This window comes from Phalacrocorax carbo, chromosome 19 (genome assembly GCF_963921805.1).
Source record: "Phalacrocorax carbo chromosome 19, bPhaCar2.1, whole genome shotgun sequence".
Taxonomy (NCBI): Eukaryota; Metazoa; Chordata; class Aves; order Suliformes; family Phalacrocoracidae; genus Phalacrocorax; species Phalacrocorax carbo.
The window spans coordinates 4,845,701-4,854,860 of record NC_087531.1 but is presented as its reverse complement, the minus strand read 5'-3'; the positions used below and the strand labels follow the sequence as shown (position 1 = coordinate 4,854,860).

At 52.8% G+C, this 9,160-nt stretch overlaps 1 protein-coding gene across 1 annotated transcript; it reads right to left on the bottom strand.

Annotated features, from left to right (window-relative positions):
• Positions 1 to 2,828: 2,828 nt before the first annotated feature.
• On the bottom strand, positions 2,829 to 5,478 carry LOC135316350 (adenosine 5'-monophosphoramidase HINT1-like). Its single transcript, XM_064469551.1, is given in 4 exon segments — positions 2,829 to 3,168; positions 4,007 to 4,111; positions 5,227 to 5,256; positions 5,258 to 5,478. Coding segments are annotated over 4 exon segments (450 nt in total). The 5' UTR covers positions 5,408 to 5,478; the 3' UTR covers positions 2,829 to 3,003.
• Positions 5,479 to 9,160: the final 3,682 nt, after the last annotated feature.

Genomic DNA, 9,160 nt, shown 5'->3' with positions numbered 1-9,160 from the left:
CCTTCTTGTACTGGGAACCCCAGAGCTGGACGTGGTACTCCAGGTGGGGTCTCACGAGAGCAGAGTGGGAGAATCACCCCCCTCGACCTGCTGGCCACGCTTCTTTTTACGTGGCCCAGAATTTGATTGGCTTTCTGGGCTGCAAGCGCACGCTGCCAGCTCACGTCCAATTTTTCATCCACCACTATCCCCAAGTCCTTCTCTGCAGGACTGCTCTCAATCCACTCGTCACCCAGTCTGTACTGATATTGGGGACTACCCCGACCCAGGTGCAGGACCTTGCCCTTGGCCTTGTGGAACTGCATGAGGATCACACGGGCCCACTTCTCCAGCCCGCCAAGGCCCCTCTGGATGGCATTCCTTCCCTCTGGAGTATCAACTGCAACACTCAGCTTGGTGGCATCCGCAACCTTGCTGAGGGTGCACTCAATACCACTAGCTGTGTCATTAGTGAAGATATTAAACAGCATCGGTCCCAGTACGGACCCTTGAGGGACACCACTCATTACTGCTTTCCATTTGGACATTGAGCCGTTGATGGTAACTCTTTGGATGCAGCCATCCGACCAATTCCTTATCCACCAAACAGTCCTGCCCTCAAATCCATCTCTCTCCAATTCAGAGGCAAGAACGTTGTGGGGGACCGTGTCAAAGGCCTTACAGAAGTCCAGGTAGAGGGCATCAGTTGCTCTTCCCTTGTCCACTGATGCAGTCACTCCATCGCAGAAGGCCACTAGAGTAGTCAGGCACGATTTGCCCTTGGTGAAGCCACGGTGGCTTTCTGCAATCACCTCGCTGTCTTCCCTATGCTTCGACATAGCTTCCAGGAGAATCTGCTCCATGATTATACCGGGCACAGGGGTGAGGCTGACTGGTCGGTCGTTCCCAGGGTCCGCCTTTTTAAAAATGGGTGTGATGTTCCCTTCTCTCCAGTCACTTGGGTCTTTGCTTGACTGCCATGACTTTTCAAATACGATGGACAGGGACTTAGCAACTACGTCTGCCAGTTCCCTCAGGACCCTGGGATGCATCTCGTCAGGTCCCATGGACTTGTGTATGTTCAGGTTCCTCAGGTGGCCTCGAACCGGATCGTCTCCTACGATGGGAGGGACTTTGGTCCCCCAGTCCCTGCCTTGAGGTTCAGGGACTTGAGAGATGTGGGAAGAGTGATTGCCAGTGAAAACGGAGGCAAAAAAACCATTGTGGACTACCTCAGCCTTCTCCATGTCGGTTGTCGCTAGATCTCCTGTCTTATTTATGGGAGTGGGCTTGTGCGTGCATGTGTGCGTACACACGTTTTCTTTTGCCTTTTCTGACCAACGCACCTGTAGAAGCCCTTCTTATGATTCTTCACACCCCTTGCCAAATTCAGCTCCAGCTGTGCCTCAGCTTTCCTGATCCCATCCCTACACACCCGGGCAGCATCCCTATATTCTTCCCAGGATGCGTGCCCCTGCTTCCACTGCCTATGCACTTCAGCTCGACCAGAAGGCCCTTACTCAGCCATGCTGGTCTCCTGCCCTCCTTGCCTGATTTCTTAACGCATGGGAATCGAGAGCTCTTCTGCTCAAAGAAAAACAGCCTTAAAGAGCTGCCAGCTCCCTTCTGCTCCTTTATCCCTGAGCACAGTTTCCCAGGGGGTCCCATCCACTTGCTCTTTAAACACCTGAAATCTCACTCTCCTAAAATTCAAGGTCTTGACTTTACTCTTCACCTGTGAGTGTGATGCTTCTGGTAGCTGAAGTAAGAACGCTTCGTCAACATCCTCCCCTTGATCGGGCGGCCTATAGTAGACACCAACCACGAGGTTTCCCTTGTTGGCTTGGCCTCTAATTTTCACCCATGCATCGCTGTCTTTCAAAGACAGCTTATTTAAGAACAGGTTGGCAAACATCTGTCAGAAACAATACAGGTAGAGTTTTTTCTGCCTTGGGACAAGGGCATACAACAGGTGATACCTGGAAGCTTTCTTCAATCCTTATTTTTTCTATTAGTCTAGGACTGTCAGTTGTTGATGCTATTATTATGCAATACAATCATGCCTTTTTATATGCAAACAGATGCAAAAGAGGGAGGACAGCAAGGCATCAAACACACAGCACATCCTGCACTGGATCTGGCTGGAATGGAGTTAGCTTTCCCCATAGCAGCCCTCATAGTGCTGTGTTTTGTAGTAGTAGCTAGAAGGGTGTTGATAACACACCAATGTTTTGGCTACCGCTGAGCAGTGCTCCCACAGCACGGAGGCTCTCTCTCCAACCACCCCACCCCAAAAGTCCAGTAAGCTGTGGGTGGGCAAGAGGTTGGGAGGGGACAGAGCCAGGACAGCTGACCCAAATTGACAAAAACAAAAATAAAGAAATCTTCCACTGTGCTATGGAAGCACCGCAGCTGCCATTCAGACTGATTGTTTGCTCCTGCCATAGCCCTCCTCGCCAGAAAAGGGATATCAACAGGGCCTTATCACATGGCCATTGATAAAGTACTCTGACAGGAGTTGGATGCTCCCGACACAGCGCACTGTGCCAAAACCACCCCGTATGGCATGCCTGTAGTGTCACATACAGTATTTTCTAAGGTATTAGCAGCAGCCCACACTGGCTTTATGCACATTTGCATACCACTTCCAAAGAGATAAGAGTTTGCCTCCTACAAGACGCAGGAGACTGCAAAGTGGTTCCAGCGTCACGCTTCATGTGACTGGGCAAATCACTGTCTGTCTATAGAACACTGTTAACAGACTGAAACATTCCACATACATACACTCCGGCGAGATGCCATTTTAACTTGCAGAACTGTTTCCCTCAGTAAGACGCACAAGACAGAGGTGATATCCCCATGCTAAATCTTTATTGTGCAACTGCTGCTCAGAGCTTCTGTTACCTTCCACAGACACACGTCACAAAAAATTAGACATCAACAGTGGCTAGACTGAAGGGCAACAGACAAAATCCATTCAGTGGCGATTTGAACACACGCAGCAACTCTCGTGGTGCAAAAACCTTAGCCAGGCGGCCAGCCCAACTGACAGCCACCCAGAATACGTAGATGTACGTGACAGACCGACCGCCCACCCTCACACCCTTCATCCACAACTGTCTGGAATCCATTGGTCAGGCCCAGGTGAGCAGCACGCTTCTTGCCAACAATCATTAAATGCCCAAGGCGCTGGAGAAGGAAGCACAAAACCATAAATAAACAAAATAAAAAGCCACACACAAAGAGGGGAGAGGGCAGTTAGGGAAGGAATGAGAGCAGAGAACCACCCACCCAGAGAAACCAGTCAGCCAATTCCTAGCAATTCGACCACTGTGCTTCAAGTTACTGTCTGTCTGCCTGCAACCGACACTTTCCAAGCAAAGCTACAAAAACCAATTATGCATGCTACAAGGGTGGTGGGGGGGGGGGAACCCAAAACCAACAACAACAGAAAAACCAGCTATGCAATTTTTTTCAAGCTAGACAGTAACAGACTACAAAACAGCCACAGAAGCCAAGCTTGTCTCCGGGTTAAAGCCCCCGTTATATCTTCAGGCAACATAAGCCATCCTGGTGGAAAATAAGCTTTAGCCTGCCTTTTGCGTGGGTTTACAAAGTCTTTGAACTTGACTTTTATAGCTAAAAGTGAACCACCCAGCACCTCTCAAACAGCTTTGCCCCTCCTCACCCCGACCTGCCAAAATCCCCAAGCCCTCTTTCTCTGTATTAGAAGAAGTACTACTACCCTTACTCTAAACCACGACAGTAGGCATCAGACTGCGCTCCAAAACAACACTGTGTTTTGCACCAGAAGTACATACCCAGGGACGAGCATTGCTTTAGATCACTACTTTTAGGCAAAAAGCTCAATTCCATTACAAGCTAGAGGCAAAGGATTATAGCGCCAGAAAAAACAAAGTAGCCTACTGTGCCCTATCAAGCGGAAAAGAGGGGATGGGAAAGACTACTAGACTAGGAACTAATTACAGGTACGGTTTAGCGCACAGCAAGCTTCCACGGTACTTACAGATTCACCAGAATCTTCTGCTTCAGATAACATGATGATTGGCTCCTTAGGCACGACTAGGAAAAGCATCGGAGCTTGGGGTGAAAGATCATGGAACGCAAGGCACTGGAGGAAGAGTAGACAGTTAAAACGTAATTGGCTTCAGAGAAAGGTACCTTCAGAGAAACCTACCTTCAAAAGCAGAAGACATCCCTAACTGGTAATCCTCAGCATTTTAATAAAAAATAAATTATACGGGATACTAACTTCAAGTTAATGTCGCACAGGCAACGGCTGCATTTTTCCCCACGGTCCAAGGAGCTCGACCTAGTTCTTAGCACGTTGTGCTGCACCAGCATCCGTGAACCTTGCAAGCATGCTGTTATCACAGTCCCACGTCACCACAGAAACAAGGCCTGGGAAGCTTCTCCAGCCTGCAGGGGGACCGGTCTCTAGACGTACCTTGTTGGTTTGTTTGTTGGTTGTTTTTGTTTGTTGTTTTTGGTTTTAATGAAAAGTAAGAGGAGCTGTAACTCCTTGCTTTCATAAACCGGTGTGGGGGCTCAGAACTAAAGCCTAGCACAGCAGAGGTGTGAAATCGCTAAAATGCTATTACAAGGCACATCGAGACCTGCATTTCTCCTATGCAGAACTAACTCATTACGGTCACTACTCAGACGTTCACTCTTTACATACACACACAGACAGATCTGGAATCCCCGAGGAGACCGACTGCGTGTGCTTAATCTAAGGCTTCCAGACCGCCATCCTACACGAGGTAGGATCACTCCCATCCCTCGGCAGCAAACTTTGCACGACTTGCAGTGCCAAAGGGATATGACGCGGCAAACGCCTGCGCCTGCCGCCAAGTGCGTCACCGCCAGAGGCCCTCCTCTACGCGCGCGCGCGCGCGCACGACACGGTAGGGCTGCGAACCGAGGCGAGCCGGAAAGCACCAGGAACCCAGCGCGGGCCGCGGCAGCCGAGGGGCATGGGGGTGGGGCACCGAAGAAGCGCGATGTTTTAGGGGTGGTGCAGTAGAGAGCGCCACAACCCACAGAGGCCCCGTCCGTCCCCGCTCCCCCACCCACCCGCAGCAACGCCGCCACCCGCCCTGCCGCGCTCACGGGCACCGCGCAACGGGTCCTCGGCTCAGGGTGCCTGCGAGCGCGGGGGGAAAGGGAGGGGAGCGGGGGAAGGGAAGGGAAGAGGAACCGCGCACAGAGCAAAGCCGCGGCTACCTCCTCGTCCTCGTAGATGACGTTGGCGGGGAAGCGCCTTGCCGACGACCTTTCCGAAGACAGTAGTGGCGCCACCAGGCCGGGCAGCCCGCGCCCCAAACGATCTCGTCGGCCACGACAACGCCCGTTGTCGCCCCCGCTCTTCCTCCACTCGGCCAGGCCCTCCCTCCGCGGCGCCCATTGGGCCGCCGGATCGCCGCCGGCCGATCCCGCGTCTCGATTGGCTGTCTCGTCTGTCGATTTCACTTGTCCCCGCCCCCTTGGCGAGTCCGCCCTCGCCGACCTGGTGCTTACCGGGGCTCAGGGAGTTTGCGTGCCCTCGGGGCGCGGAGGGATCCGACCTGGGGGTGAAGGGAGAAGGCGCTGGGCGAGTCCGCGGAGGGGTCTGTGTCGTGTGGTGCTCTGACCCTGTGGGCGGGCAACGAGGTCTCAGAAAAGGCTGTCGTAGCCAGAAGCGCTATTTATTGTTATTTATTACCGCATCAAGTCCACCCCAAACGTGCTTGTGGCTTTTTGGTGCTGCTCCCTCCAGTCAAATGCCTGCTTTGGCCAGGGCAGGCCTTAACTTTTCAGAACGTTCTGCAGAACCAACAGAAGTTGCTCTCAATTGTTCCCTGAAAGCCCCACCTCAATTGCAGACGTTTCTAAGCTGCACGCCTCCTGGGACAAAATAAAACAGAAAGCGCGTGTTCAGCACTGGTGGCTTGAGGGCTGGAGGGCAGATCAAGGTAGGATTTGCGCTAAGCTGGGTAGGAGGCTTTGAGAAAAAAAGGCAGTGCCCCCACAGCTGCCCAAAGGTGATCTGTGGTGCCCTGCTCCCCCGGGGATGGCGAGCAATTTGATTGGTCTACACAACTGTACCGGAACATATATAAACCCTGATTTCCTCTATATCGGGCTAAGGATATCCTTAGCCTTCTCTGCGGCAAGGGCGCATTGTCGGCTCGTGTTCAACTTGGTGTCCACCGGGAGCCCCCCGCGCCCTTTTCTGCAAAGCTGCTTTCCAGCCGGTCAGCCTCCAGCATGTGCTGGTGCATGGGGTCGTTCCTCCCCAGGCGCAGGACTTTGCACTTCCCCTTGTTGAACCGCACGAGGCTCCTGCCTGCCCATTTCTGCAGCCTGTCGAGGTCTCTCTGGACGGCAGCACAACCCTCTGGTGTATCAGCCACGCCTCCTGGTTTCGTATCATCAGCAAACTCGCTGAGGGTACAGCCTGCCTACCCATCATCCAGATCGTTAGGTAGGATGTTGAACAGGATCGGACCCAGCACTGACCCCCGGGGTACACCGCTAGTTACTGGCCTCCAACTCGACTTCATGTCGCTGATCACCGCCCTCTGGGCCCAGCTGTTCAGCCCAGTTTTCAATCCACCCCACTGTCTGCTCATCCAGCCCATACTTCATCAGCTTCTCTATGAGGATCTTACAGGAGACAGTGTCAAAAGCCTTCCTGAAGGCTAGGTAGGCATTGTCCGCTGCTCTCCCCTCATCTACCAAGCCAGTCGTTTCATCACAGGTTATCGGGCCGGTCAGGCATGCCTCCCGCCCTTGGCGAATCCATGCTGACTATTCCTGATGACCCTCTTCTCCTTCACACACCTGGGAGTGGTTTCCAGGATTAGCTGCTCCATCACCTTCGCAGGGATCGAGGTGAGGCTGACCAGCTTGTCGTTCCCCGGGCCCTCTTTCTTGCCCTTCTTGAAGAGAGGGGTGACATTTGCATTCCTCCAGTCCTCAGGCACCTCTCCCAATCACCACGATCGAGCAAAGATTGTCGAGAGCGGCTTCACAATGACATCTGCCTGCTCCCCCAGCGCTCATGCGCGCATCCCATCAGGGCCCGTGGACTTATGTACTTCTGGTTTGCTTAAGTACTCCCTGACCAGATCCTCTTCTACCAAGGGTACATCCTCCTTGCTCCAGACTTTCCCCCTGGTCTCTGGGGCCTGGGATTTCCAAAGGCTGGTCTTGCTAGCAAAGACTGAGGCAAAGGAGGCATTCAGTCATAGAATCAGAGAACGGTTTGGGTAGGAAGGGACCTTTTAAAGATTGTCTAGCCCAACCCCTCTGCAATGGGCAGGGACATCTTTCAGTTGCTCAAAGCCCCGTCCAACCTGACCTTGAACACTTCCGACGATGGGGCATCCACAACTTCTCTGGGCAACCTGTTTTACAGTGTCTCACCACCCTCGTTGTAAAAAAAAAAAAAAAAAAATGTCTTCCTTATTTCCAACCTAAACCTACCATCTTTTAGTTTAAATCCCTTACCCCCTGTCCTGTCACTACAGGCCCTGGTAAAAAAGTCTCTCTCCATCTTTCTTATAAGCCCCCTTTAAGTATTGAAAGGCCTCAATGAGGTCACCCAGGAGCCTCCTCTTCTCCTCAGCCTTTCGTCACAGGAGAGGTGTTCCGGCCCTCTGACCGTTTTTGTGGCCCTCCTCTGGACCTGCTCTAATAGGTCCACGTCCTTCTTGTACTGGGAACCCCAGAGCTGGACGTGGTACTCCAGGTGGGGTCTCACGAGAGCAGAGTGGGAGAATCACCCCCCTCGACCTGCTGGCCACGCTTCTTTTTACGTGGCCCAGAATTTGATTGGCTTTCTGGGCTGCAAGCGCACGCTGCCAGCTCACGTCCAATTTTTCATCCACCACTATCCCCAAGTCCTTCTCTGCAGGACTGCTCTCAATCCACTCGTCACCCAGTCTGTACTGATATTGGGGACTACCCCGACCCAGGTGCAGGACCTTGCCCTTGGCCTTGTGGAACTGCATGAGGATCACACGGGCCCACTTCTCCAGCCCGCCAAGGCCCCTCTGGATGGCATTCCTTCCCTCTGGAGTATCAACTGCAACACTCAGCTTGGTGGCATCCGCAACCTTGCTGAGGGTGCACTCAATACCACTAGCTGTGTCATTAGTGAAGATATTAAACAGCATCGGTCCCAGTACGGACCCTTGAGGGACACCACTCGTTACTGCTTTCCATTTGGACATTGAGCCGTTGATGGTAACTCTTTGGATGCAGCCATCCGACCAATTCCTTATCCACCAAACAGTCCTGCCCTCAAATCCATCTCTCTCCAATTCAGAGGCAAGAACGTTGTGGGGGACCGTGTCAAAGGCCTTACAGAAGTCCAGGTAGAGGGCATCAGTTGCTCTTCCCTTGTCCACTGATGCAGTCACTCCATCGCAGAAGGCCACTAGAGTAGTCAGGCACGATTTGCCCTTGGTGAAGCCACGGTGGCTTTCTGCAATCACCTCGCTGTCTTCCCTATGCTTCGACATAGCTTCCAGGAGAATCTGCTCCATGATTATACCGGGCACAGGGGTGAGGCTGACTGGTCGGTCGTTCCCAGGGTCCGCCTTTTTAAAAATGGGTGTGATGTTCCCTTCTCTCCAGTCACTTGGGTCTTTGCTTGACTGCCATGACTTTTCAAATACGATGGACAGGGACTTAGCAACTACGTCTGCCAGTTCCCTCAGGACCCTGGGATGCATCTCGTCAGGTCCCATGGACTTGTGTATGTTCAGGTTCCTCAGGTGGCCTCGAACCGGATCGTCTCCTACGATGGGAGGGACTTTGGTCCCCCAGTCCCTGCCTTGAGGTTCAGGGACTTGAGAGATGTGGGAAGAGTGATTGCCAGTGAAAACGGAGGCAAAAAAACCATCGTGGACTACCTCAGCCTTCTCCATGTCGGTTGTCGCTAGATCTCCTGTCTTATTTATGGGAGTGGGCTTGTGCGTGCATGTGTGCGTACACACGTTTTCTTTTGCCTTTTCTGACCAACGCACCTGTAGAAGCCCTTCTTATGATTCTTCACACCCCTTGCCAAATTCAGCTCCAGCTGTGCCTCAGCTTTCCTGATCCCATCCCTACACACCCGGGCAGCATCCCTATATTCTTCCCAGGATGCGTGCCCCTGCTTCCACTGCCT